The 17,831-nt window shown below is 53.4% G+C and overlaps 5 protein-coding genes across 5 annotated transcripts; 2 read left to right on the plus strand and 3 right to left on the minus strand.

Annotated features, from left to right (window-relative positions):
* Nucleotides 1-466: 466 nt before the first annotated feature.
* On the minus strand, nucleotides 467-2,493 carry AYO21_04690 (hypothetical protein; the record flags this gene model as incomplete). The annotated part of the gene is made up of 5 exons (XM_022654662.1): nucleotides 467-830; nucleotides 926-1,361; nucleotides 1,418-1,537; nucleotides 1,604-2,088; nucleotides 2,231-2,493. 5 exons carry the CDS (start codon nucleotides 2,491-2,493, stop codon nucleotides 467-469), a joined length of 1,668 nt encoding a protein of 555 aa, XP_022513029.1.
* Nucleotides 2,494-3,760: 1,267 nt separating this feature from the next.
* Nucleotides 3,761-5,523, minus strand: AYO21_04691 (hypothetical protein; the record flags this gene model as incomplete). The annotated part of the gene is made up of 2 exons (XM_022654663.1): nucleotides 3,761-4,977; nucleotides 5,034-5,523. The coding sequence occupies 2 exons, from the start codon at nucleotides 5,521-5,523 to the stop codon at nucleotides 3,761-3,763; spliced, it is 1,707 nt and encodes a 568-aa protein (XP_022513030.1).
* Nucleotides 5,524-7,248: 1,725 nt separating this feature from the next.
* On the plus strand, nucleotides 7,249-9,006 carry AYO21_04692 (hypothetical protein; the record flags this gene model as incomplete). The annotated part of the gene is made up of 1 exon (XM_022654664.1): nucleotides 7,249-9,006. One exon carries the CDS (start codon nucleotides 7,249-7,251, stop codon nucleotides 9,004-9,006), a length of 1,758 nt encoding a protein of 585 aa, XP_022513031.1.
* Nucleotides 9,007-9,476: 470 nt separating this feature from the next.
* On the plus strand, nucleotides 9,477-12,122 carry AYO21_04693 (hypothetical protein; the record flags this gene model as incomplete). The annotated part of the gene is made up of 1 exon (XM_022654665.1): nucleotides 9,477-12,122. One exon carries the CDS (start codon nucleotides 9,477-9,479, stop codon nucleotides 12,120-12,122), a length of 2,646 nt encoding a protein of 881 aa, XP_022513032.1.
* A 923-nt stretch (nucleotides 12,123-13,045) lies between these two features.
* AYO21_04694 (hypothetical protein) lies at nucleotides 13,046-15,484 on the minus strand (the record flags this gene model as incomplete). Its single annotated transcript, XM_022654666.1, has 1 exon — nucleotides 13,046-15,484. One exon carries the CDS (start codon nucleotides 15,482-15,484, stop codon nucleotides 13,046-13,048), a length of 2,439 nt encoding a protein of 812 aa, XP_022513033.1.
* Nucleotides 15,485-17,831: the final 2,347 nt, after the last annotated feature.

Raw genomic sequence — 17,831 nt, forward strand, 5'->3', positions numbered from 1 at the left:
GACGCCAAGACAGCTGAGAATGAGGCGAGGCAAGGTGCATGTGCTCGACTGGCTCCAGACCTGCCGTTCTTTCGCCACGGTACAATCCTCTGGGCATCAGCTCATGGAGGACCAGCCCTTCCCAATATTCTTTTGGCCGATTGGTCACTCGAAGGACAGGATCAGCTGAGGGAGAGGTCTAGAAAGTTGAGATCCAGAAGCATTCGACGGAGCCGATTGACAAGTGTAACTCCCTCTCTCTTATCCGGTTCTAGCTGTCTGATCTCTGGCTGGCTATTTGCTGGCTTAGGATCAGACGAGGCTGACCCTGAAAAATGAGAACTGGTCTCCAACACTACAGATGGCCCGAGAGATCTCTATTCCCTGTGAGCAGAGCTACCGCATGAAAGGAACCAGTGGCGGTTTCATCCCTTGATGGTTCGCGATTAACCAACGCTTTTCGTGGTCAAGCTCGGCAGTCCTCAAATCATTCAGTGGCCTGAAGCCCCCCCGTCCTTTTTCCCTCCACGAAAACGACCGGGGGTGTAAAGTGCCGTTTTCCATGAAGGAAATAAGATATCACGCTGAGCAAGATCACTCCTGCCCACACTGCCGGCGCCCAATTTGCCGTGCTCGTGTCCACCGGCAAGGTCGACGGGAAACAGCAGAAGACAATGGCAAAGCCACAATACAAGAAAGCGAACATGTTGATGGCAAGCCCATAGCGTCCCAGACTCCATCGTGCCGCTGGCAGCGTCTCTCCGTGTATCCGCTTGAGACAGACACACCCGATTGAAACCATGTATGTGCTGAGCAGAGCCAGCAGGGTGAGAGAGATGATGATGTTGAACCTGGCCGATATTCGTTAGCTTCGCCTGGTATCTCTGAGGAAATAATGACAGAGTCTCTCCACATCCGAGTTCGTGAGAAAGAGAGGCCTACTTACGCAGTTGTGGAGCCGATGTTGATGACGCACAGCACCGCGGACCAGAAAGAGGTCGCGTATACTGCGTTGAACGGAATGTTTCGCTTGCGTTCAATCTTGCTGAGCCACTGTGAGAATGGAAATCCGCGATCTCTTGAGAACGCAAAGACCTCGCGGCTGGTCGTCGCCAGCGCGGTGATGTCGCCACTGAAGATGAGCACCAGCAGCAGAATACACAGCACATAGGCCACGGCATTCGAGCCCGTGTTGAGGAAGAGTTGTAGGTAAGGTGTCTCGGCGTTGATCGCCTCGTCAAGTGGTCCGATGCAGAACAGCATCGTAATCAACGTTATGATTCCCATGAAGAGGTTTAACAAGTAACTCCACCACATGGATCGTGGAACGTTCAGCGAGGCATCGGCGACCTCTTCTGAGATATGGCATGCGCTGTCTGACCCTATAGGAGGTTTACTAGGGTTGAACGAAGGTTCATTTCATAGAGGACATGCTTACCCAAGTTACAGTATAAGATCGTGACTTGCGAAACAAGACATGCGGTCCCAACGTTTCCCCAACCCCCATTGTCGGCAAAGGTTGCGAACACATCTTTGGCGCTGTTCTTGGGACACATGACTATTCAGCAAAAGGGGTTCAGTCAGCCGTGAAAGTCCCATACTCGGTCCAAGGCTTCTGACTTACCCCAAAGGGGGATGACCGTGACCAGGAAACCAAGGATATGGCCCACCAAGCTGATGGTCTCGATCATGGGTAGCGTCGTCGCACCCCAGGTGTTGAAGAAGATCGTGACAACCAACAGGGCGATACTGGTGAGGGTGTACTGCCAGTTTGGAAACACAAAATCCGTGTCCGAGATGTCGATCAGGACCTCGATCAGAGTACTGCAGACAAACACCCCCGAGGCACAACTGGCGAGCCAGCCGAGGGTTGACATCCAGCCTGCCGAGTAGCTGAGGAATTTCTGGTAGCGACTGGGAGCGAATTCCGATACCCAGTGATACTGCCCGCCGCTGGTCGGGGCCATGGATTCCATTTCCGCGAGACTCGCCACGACAGTCGAATAGCAGAGGATGGTTCCTATAAATGTCCAGAAGAGGCCAGCAAACGCACCGTTGACCAAGCCCAAGGCGAGAGAGACCAAGACGAATTCCCATGTGGCCATGTATCTGAGACATCGAGGCTGATGTTAGCCCCACGGTTGAACTGGACGGATAGAGGACCGATCATCTGGGCGCAACTGCGCCTCTCTGGAGACATATCCAGATGTACTTTTGACCAAGATTGAAGAGAGGGCTCGACTCAACTCACATCGATATGAATCCGAGTGTGGAAATGAGAGAAAAGTTCCGCTTGAATTCCTGCCGCTTGCCAAGTCTGAACATGTCCCTGATATCCTGAGCGGTGTCACCCGAAAGTCCATGCTGGCTCTCCTGTATGCTGTTGTCGGAGGGCGATTCTTCGTCTGTGGCTAAGACGAATTTCGAGGTTTGTATCTTCTCGTCAGAGGAAGCCCTGCCACCTCCACCCTCGCCATGGCGGCAAAAAGACCCTACCCCATCATGAGCGCTCATTTTGAGCCGTTGGGATCGGGTCTGTCCTTATCGTGTTCAGATATCTCAACAGGACAAAGAGGGCGAATCAAACAAGCATATCAATCACTAAGTCGAGGTAAGACAAAGACACCAGAAACTCCAGCTTCTCACACACGGTCGAATATCCATGGGTTCGAAGGAATGGTTGAGAACGAAGGCAAAAGAGAGCAGAGATCGCATCAGCCCTGCGGCTTCTGTTAGATGGGAGAATTGCCATGGTCCAGATCGCGGAGTTCTTTCATGCAGAGCTTTGCACACGGCAATGCCTCAACGGAGGCGCTTGACAAGATCTTGACAAATCGCCATCATTCAAGGCAGTGAAGATCCCTTGCGGGCCCCTCATGGGTCGTCGGGTGATGCGCCAGTAGTGTGCTCAAGTACGTTCCAGGGTTACAAGATACGGCATGCATGTGGCGGGATTTGTCGTGCCCCCCCTTGTGGACTTGGGGAAGGTCGAAGTCGTCCGGCCACAAAGTGTAACAGCTAAGTATCAATAATGCTGCATCGGATTCGGCGCGGCGAACCTCTCCGGGACAAGCGCAACGTCGTGGGATCGGATCATGGCCACAAAGATTGGCTGTTAGCGTCGAGGGTGGGCAAAAGGTTCAAATCTTCGATCATGTCGACCCCTGGTTAGGAGGATGAATTGCTTATCGGCAGTGAATGGTACCCAATGGCCATGGCCAGGACGAAAAGTCCATCCCTGAACAAGTCCTCTGTAGGTTGAAAGCAGTCTTCGGCACTAGTCAATACACATTCGTATCGAGTTAATGACTTCATCTGTCGTGGAAACAATTCCTGAAAAAAAGCAAAAGACCCGCGAAAAACGATGCAAGGAAACAGGTGCAGATTATATGGTCGTTAGATTCGGCTTCTACCTCAAAACAAAAATCGCAAAGAAGTTATTTACCCCTCCTGCTCACGACACATTCTCAGATGGTATCTGTACATACACAATTGTCCAACCACCTGCCAGACAATGTTTTCAAGTGTCGAGTCTTCGTTCTCATCAATTCAGCGCGCGCGCAGCAAAACATGCAAAGGGCGGCCCTCTCTGACACATATCCCCCTAACATGTGAGAGAGAAAAACCTGTGACTTCCCAACAACGCCTTGCATTTGATCAAATATGGGGGAGAGGGGGAGAGGTGAAAAATTCTTTCCAAGAGACGGCTCGGCTGGCTCACAGCCTAGCTGTCTCTTGTAGAGATATAAATTATAGTTGATTGGCCGCGCCTTTTTTTTCTTCACAAGCCTGCTGCAATCTTGCCGGCAGCCTCGTCCGCGACACTCTCTTCGTACCAAGCCTTGATGCGGGCAGCCTTTTCGGGGCTTCGGACCTTGACATCCATCTCGAAGGGGAGAGGGCCGCCGATCAAGTTAGGGGTAAAAGCGTTCGAATCGGGCCACTTGGGTTGTCCGTTGGCATCCATGTAGGGCTTGAGTTCGAAGCAGCCGACGATGCTGCCGCAAGCGACGAGCAGCTCAGCCTCGGTGATTTCAATACCAGGGCACATGCGGCGACCCATTCCGAAACCGTGGTGGCCCATGAGTCTGGGATGTTCCGTAAGAGGCTCCTTGTACGTGGGGTATTCCTTCTCGAGCCATCGCTCGGGCTTGTAGGTCTCTCCGTCAGGGTAGAGCTCGGGGTTGCGGGCGAGAGCGAGGTCGACGGCGTGGATAACAGCGCCCTTGGGGAGGTAGTATCCGTTCCATTCATCATCCTCTTCGAGAAGACGGGGCACACCCAATGGAACTGGTGGTCGCCATCTGACGCACTCCTTGATAGCAGCACGGAGGATAGGTAGGTTGGGAGCATCCGAGACCTCGACGACACGGTCGCCAATGACTTCGTCGTATTCCTTGCGGACCTTTTCTTGCCATTCCGGGTGGAGAACCATGGCGAGGAAGAAGCAGTAGAGAGGACCACCGATGGTGAAGATGGCGACAGTCACCAACATACCGACGGCGTAGGCAGCCTCATGGTCGTCGAAACCAAAAGATCGGCTGCCGCTCTCGGCTTCCTTGCGTTCAAAGTAGGTGCGTGCGTAGCTGATGGGAGCAATGCCCTGGTCCATTTCCAAGCGGACCTGCTTCATCAGACCCTTCCAGAGCTTCTCTTCCTTCTCACGTCGTTCGCGAACGCGTCTAATCGAGGGGTTCAACCATTCAGGGAGGCTGCCCAAGAAAGGCAAAAGATTGGTGATGGGACCCGAGGGGGAAATCTGAGGGATGAATTCACCAGCGTTCTTGCAGTGCGCAGCAGCAGAGGCCGGGCTACCGTAACCGAGACGAGCACTGATGCGACCGCAGAATCGATCGGTCAAAGCGAAGTGGTCCTTGGGGTCAATGAGGAGCTTGTACATGAACCGCTTGGCCTCGTGGCTGACATAGCCGTAGTACTTCTGGTTGAAGCCCTGGGTCAGGACGGTGTGGGCGAACTTGCGCTGGTTGCGCCAGTGGTCTGCGTTTCCATTAGTATTTAAACTCAGTAACTTGTTCAACGAAGCCCAAACTCACCGTCGTGAGCCAAAAGAGGCAGATACTGTCCCTGGGAGTCACTGCCCGGAACAGCAGGCACCATGGGACGAGAAGAGTAAATTCTGGCCTTCTTGCAGAGCAAGTCGTAGGCGATCTGCGCGTCACCGACCCAGATGTGCATCTCACCGCAGATGGTGGAGCGGAAGATCCCGTTGTATTCATCACAAAACTTCTTCATCGCAAACCAAGGGGCCATTGGGTCGACATCGTGGACGCGTCCGATATATGGGATGGTGCTCATGGGGCCCGGGATGAGCTTGAGACCTGGGGGAGGACGATCTCTCATGGCATATTTGATGATCTGAATGGCGGTAACCAGGACGAAAATGCCAGTACCAATGAACCACTTGTAGGTCCCAATGGCATTGACAGCTTGTTGGGATTGGAAAAGAACGTCGGAGGTCTCGTTAGCATTGAGGTAGCTGGAGATCTGGGTCATGATGACCGACGGCGAGATGGAGGCCGCCATTGTGAGGCAAAAGCAAAAAGGAAAAGGAACTGCCCTTGCAACTGACAATTGCAAGAGAAGCAGAAACCAAACGAAGGGAAGTGATGAATAGATATGGAAGGGGACAACAAAAGGGGATGGATCCTTTGGGGGGGGTGTGGGCGTCAAGGAGTCGGTAATATATTAGGGCCAGCCATAAGGCAATGCAGGCTTGGGCTGGGCCACCATCATGCAATTATTCAGAAGCACCAACGTGGATGATGTGATAGGCGCATCAGGAGGGCGCAGCTTACGATCAGGACTGCAGGACTGGACTGGGGGGGCAAGCGTGGGCGCACAAGAAAGTCAGACCTTTTCTCCGTGGCTAACAGGTTTGTGTTTCTCTGCTGCTCCAGGACTCAGGAGGCGGGCATTCAGGTGGCCTCAGCCGCCCCATCATCAGCGTTGAAAATTGGACGACAACGATACATTAGCCCACGTTAGGCACGACTAGCGGCTGTCAATCATAACACGGTCATGCCGAAAAGAGATCAAGGGTGGATCTTTGCTGCTCCAATTTTGGAACACGAGCGGTACAGCCACGGGGGTTCCACTGTGTTCCCCTGATACTGGTACTGTACAGCCCCTGAGGCCACTTTGCTAAGATTGGCATGTCCGTAGTGGCGCTAGGCCGGTATTAGGTCTAGCGTTTCCGGCTCTGGCTGGGCATCTCCCCTTTGAGGGCGTGATCACATGACCATTCACTTGACCCAATACCATCTCAATACCAAGTCGATACCAGATTGATGTTGTTTAATCTTCCGCCGCTACACAACGCCACCAATAACACAGGTCAATTTTTGAAACATCGTAAAACCTTGGATGCGAACATGCGGTCCAACGATCCCCTCTATCTCGTGTCTCCAAGGAGGAGCCAGAATGTCATCATCACCAGACAACGGCTTCAAAGCAGGCCACAGTATATGACCACTTCATTCTCTAAACAAAGCCTGGGGAATCTTGTACCGACAACAGTATGCTGACAGGAGGAACGATGGATTTAGACTCGCTTACTTACTCTCTCGAGTTTCATTCCAGGAGGATCAAATTGGACAAGTCTCTCCACCACAACAATTGAGTCCTCCAGCTCCACAAGCACCGGAGCCCCAGACCTTCGCGGTCTCGTTTCTCTGAACTTGCCGAGCTACCACATGTGGTAGTACCTAGGCGTTATCTAGGCGAGGATCGAGAACCTACTTGTACCATACTTCCTGACTACCCCCTGCCCCCAGAATAATGACTTCTCGGAAATCGGGAACCGGGTCGGTTCTTGATAACTCGTAGTAATCCAGGCCAGCCTCGTCTTTTGCCAAGCGAACCACGTGCGAGGCTGAGTTATCTTGGCGCCTGCCCCCCCCCAGCCAATGTTGGTTTGTACATACCTTCAGCCTTTTAGCGGGTTTGGTCTTTGCATCACTTCTTTGCGAATGTCTTCCACTCCTTGATGACTCTGTCTCTAGGGATAAAATATGCGTGATCGCTGGATCCGGGCAGTTGAGGCAAGGGATTTCAACTTCATGCGAGTCGCCTGCAGGTCGGGGGGTTTTTCGCCAAGCGGACACTGACTTCCTGCACTCGTCTCAACACAATCTTTCTGCACCTACAATCCAGCAAGCCAGTCAGCCTGAGCCACTTCCCTTGCTTCTCACTTGCTGCAAGGCCTTCACCGCTCAGCTCTCTCCAGCCAATCCTATTGTATCATCTGCCATGGAAACTCTCAGAGACGGTCTGGAGTCTGTGACTCTTCCCTACTGGCCAACTTGCAGAAACGCGCTGACCTGGTCGTCCGAGGATCTGGCAGTCGCTGCAGGTGAGCTGGTGCATATCCTAACCCCTCGCGATGCCTCCAAATCTCTGGGTGACCCCGGGCACAAGCAGTGGCACACGTTCACTCTCCGCGTCAATCAGTTTCAGCAGTCAGAGTGGCCTTCTCAAGAACTGGCCACCATCACCCAGTTTTCCATAGGGGAGGAGCTGTCCGAGTCTACAGTTGTGTCACTTTCTTGGTCCCCAGCCGGTTTGGGTATCTACCGAAGAAGCGCCCTAGCTATTTTGACCTCAAATCTCATTCTATCGCTCTGGGAATCTAACGGGAGACTTGGGGTTTGGCAGCGAACGGCAATTGTCAACCAGTATCTTCCCATTCCATCCAGTGGTGATGACACCGGCAGTTCCAGACGAAAACGACGAGTTCGTGCCTTCCACTGGCTGCCTGCACTCTCGCTTCCTGCGGGATCCAGGTGGGGCTCTCAGTTCCTAGCTGTGGCCGATGATGATTTCACAGTCTCGTTCTTTCATCTGTGGAAGACGAATGGTGCTGTATATGGACACTGGTCATACAAAATTCTTGCACGATACAAATTTCCCGGCTTCCAGCACTTGACTGCAAGTGCAATGAAGAAGCTCGGTTTGCGAACAATTCTAGCCCAAACCTCACCAATCTCAAAGTTTGAGACAAGTGAATGGAAGATTGGAGGCGAAGCAAGTAAGCATTCCGGCACGGCAGCCCTGGATGTCAAGGTAAGTTTTGGCCAGTGTAGTGAGGCGAAATATCTGTCGCTACAAGTCAAGTGGATGGGTGCAGGTAATGGGAAAACCGAACCCACGATGGTGCTTACAGTTATGCCCGCGAAGTCGGCGTCCGGCATTTTGTCCTCAGAGACACCCACACAGGGCCAATTTGAATCTGCGATACAGAAATCTCGTTCCGATTTCGATCGCAAATTCGGCCTTGATGGAAGGATCCGAGTTAATTGCTGGGGCACCGTTTTTTCTCCAGACCGCACGATTGCAGCGGCATGCATCTCCCTACATCCTTCAGACATGATCGAGTACGGCGCCCCCTCAAGTCAACGCACGACAGTTGTGTTCACGCTCGTACAGAAGCCAACGGTCTCCGATCACCTTCCCGAGAATCCATCCGAGGCGCAAAAACGCATTCTTGAGCATATAATGGAGTCATCCCTAGATTTGGTGAAAACGGACCTGGATAAACACATTGTGCGGACCGCTGCTGCCTTGATTAAACTGCATTTTAAAGATTCCTCGTCTCTCACGCGCTGGGCAGATGATTTGCTCAAACTACTTCCCCCAGGAGCCTTTCCTCAAGATCCCAATGGCCCTGATCAGCGACAGCTTTATAATGACGCTGGCGACACCGCAGGCGCTGGATCGAGAGGTGAAGAAAGCGTTCTAGCCGATGAAGTTTGCGACCTCTGTGGCGAGATCATTCCGTTCTCAGCAGACCCGAGTCGAGCAAGATGCAATCGAGGCCATCAATTCAGCCGGTGCAGTCTTTCCTTCGTTGCTATCCAAGAGCCCGGAATTTCCATGTTTTGTTCTAAATGCGGTAGGCAATTCCTCGATCCCGGCAAGCTGGAATGCGTCGGTGGTCCGAGCTTGAGTCAAGCGCTGTTTGATTACTTCGATGTCTGCCCGTATTGCCAGGGCAAGTTCCGAGGCTGAGGCTGGAATGCGGCTCGATGAAGCCATTCTGTGTCACCATCTGAGATTGGAGCCGCGAACAGGTTTGCGCGTGCACGCCCATCATCGCGTTGCAGAAAGCGTTTTTTGGACTGTTCTCTTCTTTGTTCTCTCCGAAGAAGTCAAATTATCCAGACTTGACCGGATTCTGCAAAACTTCATCGCCAGTCTTTCTGGGAACAGAACTTGCCGCAAACGGCAAAATCTTCTTTCAACATGAACGCTCTCCGCAAACATCTACCCAAGATGGAGGCGCTTAAAACAACCTTCAGCGATGAAGCTGAGTTCGAACTCCTTGTTATCTCTCTGGTGGTGGGCATTCTGTACCCATGGTCTTTAATCCCTCAAGCCCGATACGAGTCTTTGCCCGGCAACAAGTCGTTAGCCATCGAGCGACTCCCAAACCTTACAAAGAGGGACCAAAAGCCAGTGTCGCCAAAAGGATCAACGAAATGACATCTGGTGACATGCCCAAATCCTCATCTCCAGCTTCTGGCTGGCGGGTAGGGGTTTCTCGCTTGATGCGACAGTCCCAAGATCCACCACACCCGCCTCCGCCTCCCACAGAAGTCAGCCGCTGGTCCAAAACAACCACGGAATCAGAGATATCTGATGCCTTTGAGGAATCGCCGCCCTCATTGCCTGACAAGAGACGGAGTTTTCTCAAGAGGAAGTCAAAGTTGAAGAGGCAATCAAAGGATACTGCAAACTCGAGTCCAACGGACCCGTTTTACGATCCCGTGACCAGGCAGCTTCAACCGTTTGGGGATGTCCCTCCCATCATTTCCACCGGTGGCGACGGACAACCGAGAACGATGTCTACCTCGGACTCGGATGCATCGTCTGAGCTCGACCCGACCAGTCCAGTCATCCACAGAGCAAGCAGCGTCCGTGTGACCAAACCGCATATCGTGCTCCACAACAACAGCTCCGGCGGTTCGGTGCCCAGGCTCTATGCTCCTCATTCGACCCCGACATCGACTCATGATGGGCCGCCCATGGCGAAAACAACCCAGACCTTGGGCGAAGGCCTCAAACATCTCTCCAACTTGACCGATGTCGAGAAGAGCGAGGAACCTGTCGTCCCAGGCGGTCCAGGCGATGCTCTCAAGGCGCTCGAAGGTCGAGAAGAGCCGCAACAGAAAGAAGACGACATCACCGCACTCCCTCGGGTGCCTGCAGAAGTCAGCACCGAGTGCGGCGATACGATGAAGGAGACCATTCTCGAGTGGCCAGATACTCCAAGTCGGATTGAAGCACTCGACACCTTGCCCACACCTTTTGGCGGGTTTGGCTCTGTACGAGTGCCTCGGACATCTAACGCAACCTACTCAACAAGTGGAAGCACGAATACCACCTATGTTTCGCCTCCCTCTATCATCACAGACGGTCTCCGCGCGAATCCTCCCTCCGAGAATGACAAGAAACTTTCCCGTGCCATCTCAGCACCGGTGCGCAACCCAGCGCGTCGGGTGATGATCCGGCCCACGGATCTGATCATTAGCAAAGGGGTCCACGACCATAAATTGTACCGTGAGAACATTGTCAGCACCCCGTACCCGGCAAGACACAGCAGCATCGGAGAGATTGACGAGATTACTGCTCCCGGTGCACAGGCAACGGGAAACAGGACGCCCAACACAAAGCGTTCGAGGCCACTCTCTCACCACACAGAAAAGTCGGCAGAACAAGACGGGGAGGGTGAGGGCGAAGGCGAGACCAAGACCCCGAACCATGACGACGACACTACTGCTCAAGGTATCCAGGACGACGACGAGAAACGAGACATGGCCCCCGAGATCCCCTTCTCCACAAAGCCCACACTCCTCTCACCAACCCCGGCGCCCCTAACAGCCAAATCCGACCGATTCCCTTCGCCGTCGGCTCCGGAAATTCTCTTCCTGGACCTTCGCTTGGCCCGTCATCCGTCCGTCGGGGTCACAGTGGAGATCAAGGTGACGGACAAAGCGACCTTTGATGACGAGCAGCTATTCACGATGGTGCGGCACAGCTACGTGACGAAGCTGATGGGCCGTGGGAGGTGGTGGTTCTGCGCCCGGACCTTGGAGGCTGCCAGCATGAGGGTTGCTCAGCCTTTTGATCCAAACGCGCCGTTCTGGTATGGCACGCCGCAGCATCTCGGAACCGGCGGCAGCGCTGTAGAATTTGACGGTGCCGATTTCGTGCGGCATCTCCTCAACCCGCGCGTTGGACGTCGGCGGAAGATGTGGCTGCTCTGGCTCCGCAACCGCCAAAGTGTCGATGCACATGGCAAGGACAACAGCAAGGACCACAACGGCATCGACAATGCCAATGTTACGAGTCCAGCACATCGCGCCCGCGGCCGTGGCCGTAGATCCCACTTGGCCCAGCATGATGGCTACGCGCAGGGATACGGTCATAGCCCACAGCAGGGAGACGGCAGTGCAACGAGTCCGGTCTTTTCGTTTATGCCTTCGCGCAACAACAGCGACGGCATCAGCAACAACAATGAGACCTCATCCGCAACACAAGCCAACAGTCTCAACAACATGGCCGGTGCAGGTTTGGTGTGGTCAGCTGGAGGACTCGTCGGGAAACAACCCTCGGTGTCTCTCCCACGAATGCCCTTCCAGCCGTCCGCCATGTCATCGTTCCACCGAACGAAATCCCTCGCGGCCCATACTTCGGCAACCACCATGCCCCTATCCTCCTCCCCGTCGACCATCTCTTCACCATACACCGCGAATCCTTACGCATCATACCTATTCCACCTTCAGCAACAGCACCAACCACCACTGCTACCGGTACAAAACCAAGGTCCCCCCACCATTCACCTCCACCACACCTTCTCGCTCCCATCCATGGCCATCTTCACGTTCGTGCTCCTCATGCTCTCAGTCCTCACGACCACGTTCTGGATCCTGTTTGGCTATCCCGGCCGCAGCGCGGCCGCAGGGAACGGCACCACGACGGTCGCGGGCAACGAGTACGCGCTGAGTTGGCGGCGCGACGCCCAGGCCCGCGTCGGGGTCGGGCTGGTTATGGGCGTGGTGGTCCTTTTACTCGGGGCAGGCTGCGAGGTGGCGTGGGTCTGGACGAGTTGGGTTCTTGTCTAGAGGGAGGTAGCTAGCTAGCTAGCCAGATCCAGTGCAAGGGAAGGATGATTTCTAGACAAGAAACGTGTGAGCGAAGAGCTCGAGATCTCGAGCAAAGGACCCGAGAAGAGAAGGAGAAGCCAGGAGACGCAGGGAGAGAGGGTAGAGCGAATACAGCCAAGAGGGCAGGACAGGCAGGAGGGGTACTGTTGTCGTTTATTCAAATAACAAGTAAATGTACCCGGCTGATCGGTATATCATGTCCTACTCCTACGTACCTACGAGCAAATATGTAGGTATACAGGTACACAGGCACACAGGCACATTCACACATCTGTCCACACCACGAATGTCCTTACTTGGTTGGGTGGCGGTAGCTCAGCTACTGAGCTATGTACTGTAGGTACCCTTCGTACCTACCTCGTAGCTGCGTATGTACCTACCTCCCTACCTACCTACACCCAACTCCCAACTACTACTGATTCATCTCGTTCGATGAAATGCTCCTCCACCGACCTCATTTCGCCATAATCTACTCGTTTTTATATTTTTCATTTTACACACACACACACACACACACACACACACACACACACACACACATGCACCAACACACACATGCACCAACACACACATGCACCAACACTGTCTAGCAACCCCGCGCGAAATCATGTTCAGATTCAAATTAAATCCGCTCCACACGGTCATCGCTTTCCTCGTCACATCTTGATTCAATTCACGATACTACCTACACAGACACACTTCTCTCGAACAGCTCATACCACTGATCACACATGCTCCAGTCGTCCGTAATACGTCACATCGCTAATACTAATACGTTTTAGTTGATCATATATCTAGTAATATTTCCATCATACAGTGCTGTCCTGCTTCCCAAAACAAAACTTCTACAACGGTGTCCAGCGGAAAAACCGAGTCTGCACCTATGCTTTGACAGTCATCACTTCGGCCACCCATTCCGTCGTTGTCGCCGTCGCCGTCGACTTCCTCATTCCTCTGGGCTTGTCCTTTTCCATCTCTGATTGCGCATCCGTTCCCGCTAGCTTCCTGTCAGACTCGATTTTCGGAGTCAGAGAGAGATCCGGTGTTTCAAAGAATGCCGCTGAAAACTCCGGTTCGAACGTCAGTGCTGCCGTCTTTCCACTGTGTAAGGGCGACGTAGCGGTCGGCAGAGTAGTTGCAGTGCTAGCTGCTGAAGTAGGTGTTTCGTCCCTAGCGTCAGAGTTGGGACTATCTTCCACCTCTTCGTGTTGTGCGATCTGAGCCTTAGTGAGAGCACCAGGTAGACCTGAAGTGACGACAGGAGTAAGATTGACGTTTGAAATCACGGGTGTGGTGGCCCGGATAGGTGTAGAGAACATCTCTGGATTCGAATTCGTCCTTGATCGTGTGAGAGGGACACTCTCTAATATCTCGCTGGTCAAAAGTCGAGAATCATAAGTAGCCATCATGGGCACTGGTTCAATGAATGCGCGGTCCGCTGATGAGATCGGCTCAACCACAGGCGTACTCGTCGCAATCACCTGCTCATCTGCTGCTGCAGCGGCAGCAACGATTTGGTTCACGATACCATTTGCCCCAGACTCCAATGCCTCTCCGAGCAGAGGTTGGCTCTCGTGCGCTTCTCCTTTCGCTTCGGCGTCCTCGTCTTCTTCGGCGATCACGGCTGAATCGTTTCGTCGTCCATGTAAACTGCCGAACCTAGTAAACCGAGACGGTGTGGAAAGCCTCTTCATTCTTCGTGGACTCGAATTTGGTTGGCCGATCGGCTGCTTGACCGGACTTGACGAGGCGATGTTCATATCCATCGAGGACGTGTGCTCGTGCTCGGCGTGGTTCGTCGTAGGCCCCGAATATGGTTCAATTGTCGCCTGGCGCGTGTCGTTTTCGCCAACTTCCATTGGGATTATGGGTATGAACTTGTGGCGACTTGCGTCAGAAGCTCGTCTCTCAGACGTCCCTGACGTTCGTTCAATCTCAAAGCTGAAATTTGTTCTTAAGTTTTCGTTTTCCAGCACCGGACTGAGTTCGCTCGCGTATCCCGAAGGCCGCTTCAACTTCCCACAACAGGCGCATCGAGCGTAAACCGGAGCACTGACAATTTCCTTTTCTTTGCCCTTGAAATCGCTTGGAATAATCAAGGAGAGAGGGCGAGTAGCCGGGTCGGTCGAAGAATCTTCGGTCTCAATCGTCGCCCCGTCTACTTTGACTTCGTCGATCGCCTCGACCGGTGTCGCAGCCTTCTTCTGAGACTTGTCTGGTTCTTTGCTTTTGCTGAAAGAAAGAGTCCGCCTCCTCCCCTTTTTCAGTTTACTGGTGGTTTCCGCACAATCATGGTTGCTCTTATCTCTACTGTTAAAGAGGGCCGTATGGATCGTAAATCGCTTCTGCTTTTCTTTTTCCTTCTTGGGTGATTCAGGAGGCGTAGTCTCCTTTGCTGGTTCGACGGGCGAATCTGTCACAGGTTTGGACTGAGCGTCATCGATTTGCGGGCTGGATTCGGCTGGGGCGACCTCCTCATCAAGTGGAACCTTGGGCTGATTGTGAGGATCGTCGGCCAAGTCCACGGCCGGGAACTTGTCCATATCCACAATCATTGACACTGGCGAGTCGGTCACTCTGGGCGGACTCGCTGGTCTTGATGACGGAGCGCTGACGATTGGTACAGAGTTGGAGCGCACATTATGCAAACTTTGAGCGCGATAAATGCTGACTTCCGGCGACTCATGTCTCCCTCGTTCTGGGGAAGTGCTCACCTGGCTCTGCCGTGGTCTCGAAAAGTAGGACAGCGGATTGGAAACAATTTTCTGAGATGGGTACTGTAGCATGGTCAAGGAGCCTGTCCGTGTAATTTCTGGACCTCGGTAGGTAGGAAGTCCCCGGTATGTCGAAGATCCAGAGCTCGACGGGCGGGAAGACCAGCCATTGGCGGACATGAATGCAGCTTGTGCAGATCCTCGAGGTCGAGGGGCGTGGATGATGCCGCTCGCATGGCTATGAGCCATATGATGGCCGTGGTGGTGGGCGCCATGAGTGCTGGATTGAGAGGATCTGCGATGAGTATTGGGGGTATGAGGCGGGGTCGGGATGTTCACGTTGCTATTCTTCGAGATCGAGTTTCGGTGTGTCTGTGCCCCATAGGCAGGAAGCTCATCCGGGGTTGTTGGAGGAGTTGCATTGGTTGAACGTCTTGATCGAGATTGAGTTGAGGTCGATTTCGAGCTCGATTGACTACCCGTCTTCGAGGTTAGGGCACCATTATTAAGCGATCGAATTTCGGCGGGAGTCAGCTTGGTGACGTTGGCACTGTTTCGGGCTGCATGACGCTGTCTTTGTTTCAGTGTCTTTTGCAACCTGGCCATATCAAACTCGTCTGCATGAAGAAAAGACACAAGGGTCAGTTAGTGTCGGACAAGGCATGGATAAAGCTGGTAGAGGGAGGGGGATAAACAGCTAAATAATAACGATCAAGAATGGCAGGCTAGGGTCGGGCAGGGCTGAGAAAAGCCCTATGGGTCTGTGAGGTCAGTCAACGAAAAATGGTTGGTGAAGATGCCTGTGGTAAAGCCAAACAAAACGTGATCTCTGCAAGGTAAGCTTCCCGACTGAGACAAAAAAGGCCACCCACCCGAGGGTTGTGCAGTCGCCATCGCCGGCATGGCTGGCGTTGGACGGGAGCTCTTCTGCGGGTAGAACAGTTCCGTCCAAGTCCGTTGTGCTTGTACGAGTAGGGACTCCGGTCAGCTGGGTGCGTTGACACAGGTAGTGGTACACTTGTGCGTCGGGCCCAGCCCCCTCCCAGGACACCGGACGGATCTTGGGGCTGAGGCGAGCAACGATAAAAGGCGAAGGCTGCCCCGGTTTTACGCAAAATCGCAATCGTGGATGCAGGTCGTCGTCGTTGGCTTGCAGCAAGGCCGATGCCCGATCTGTTGAGAGGGAAACTGAAAACGGTGTTCGGATGCTGAAAAGGGGATCAGTGGTTGCGGTGTGGAATTGGCGGCACGATCGTCGTTCCTAAAGTGGTGCTTTTGGCTGGGGGCCCTGTGGTACGGCGTCCAGAACGCTGGATGATGACGGTGACAGAGAATGCAAGGTAAGAGAAGTTGTTCTTAGGGTTGCAGGAGAGGCGCGATGTGGTGGACTAAAAAGCGAGAGTTGTTGAGATGCTGAAACGAGTGATGGGAAAGAAACGAAAGGAGGGTAGGTTGACGTGCGCGCAACCGATCAATTGATGATAGATGATGGGATGGATGAATGGAGGAATGCCGTGGATGGAGATGATGGTTAGAACTCGCAGGCGAGAGGGGCAGCAGTCACAGATATCCAACCTGGACCTGGACCTGGAGCATTGGTGTGGCTGCAACAAGAGACATGGTGTCTCGTCGCATTCTTGCCGGTGGACACTGAGATAGTGCCGGCGACGATTGATGGTCTGTACGAGGTATTTGAAGGGCGAAGTGTCGAATGACTCTTCTCTCTCTCTCTTTCGGTATCTTCCAGGTTCTGTTGTAAACAACTCTCTGACCTCGTATTCCTCTGTGTTTGTCCCTTCTCTTTCTCTCCTTCTGTTGTTTTTACCTATCTCCACCGCGCACTCTTTGCCCATGGCAATGGAGGATCGGCCCTGATTGGGAATGGAGTGGCACCAAAGGCACAAATGGCGGGATCAGGTGGATGGAGCATCAATGGAGTCTTTCGGCGCGAGATGCTAGCGAAGTCGTTGGTTAGGTTTTGGGGACTGTCTAAGCTTGCGGCGTCGGCCCTCCAATGAAATGTCCCTCAGGCTTGGTAAAATTGAGCCAACGCCAGTCCGCAGTGCGGGCCGGCACTCGTAGTTGAGGTAAGGGGGTGCATTTGGGGGGCGCCATTGGGGAGGCACGGGAGCTCGCCACAACAAATAGTCGGGTACCTAGGCGGGCGTGGCGGGCTTGGGCCACCGCCTAACTGGAATGAGGGCGCCCACCGACGCCTATCCGGACTTTTCTACAAGTAACTTGTCGCTTAATTGAGCATCAAACGGGCGTCTGTGGCTCCCTGAGCACGTCCACTGGATGGCACCTGGCAAAGCCCCAAAAGCATGCCGAAAGTCCTTGGTACGTAGGGAGAAAAAAGGAGTGAATCAGGTGCAGCAGCCTGAAGGCGAATATTTTCATGTCTTGGACGACAAATGCAACTCGTACATACGGACTGGGGAATTGGTCTCCGCTGTTAACCGGAACTGCGCCCAACTTGCAGCTGGTGGCAGTAATACTCGTAAGCAGCCTTGTTCCCTTGTTCGCTTGTCCCCTTGTTTCCCCTGCCATTTCCATGTTCACATTTTGATTTCGTTTCAGATCCCCGCAATGCCGCTGACGAGTCCTTCCCCATCGCAATCATTCCCTCGTCAGGGACAATACGAGCTTCTCGAGCAATGCTTGCGCGGCATCAACCACGAATCCTGTCATTTCTTGACAAAGTCCATCTAGACCTCTCACACTCTTACCGATCTCCCTCCCCGTTCTGATTTGTGTACCTGGAAAAAGTCCGATAGATGGATACGTTGGCCACTCACCATAAGCCTTGGACAAAAGCCAATCTCGCCTCGTCCGCTTTGCTGACATTTGGAGTATCTGGGCTATCAACAAATTCGATACCTTATCACACTGAATACGAGTACCATCGCCCTGATATAACCGAGTACAGGTCTTGTGCCACCAGGTTGTTCGG

The sequence above is a fragment of the Fonsecaea monophora genome (genome assembly GCF_001642475.1).
Source record: "Fonsecaea monophora strain CBS 269.37 chromosome Unknown Scaff27, whole genome shotgun sequence".
NCBI lineage: Eukaryota > Fungi > Ascomycota > Eurotiomycetes > Chaetothyriales > Herpotrichiellaceae > Fonsecaea > Fonsecaea monophora.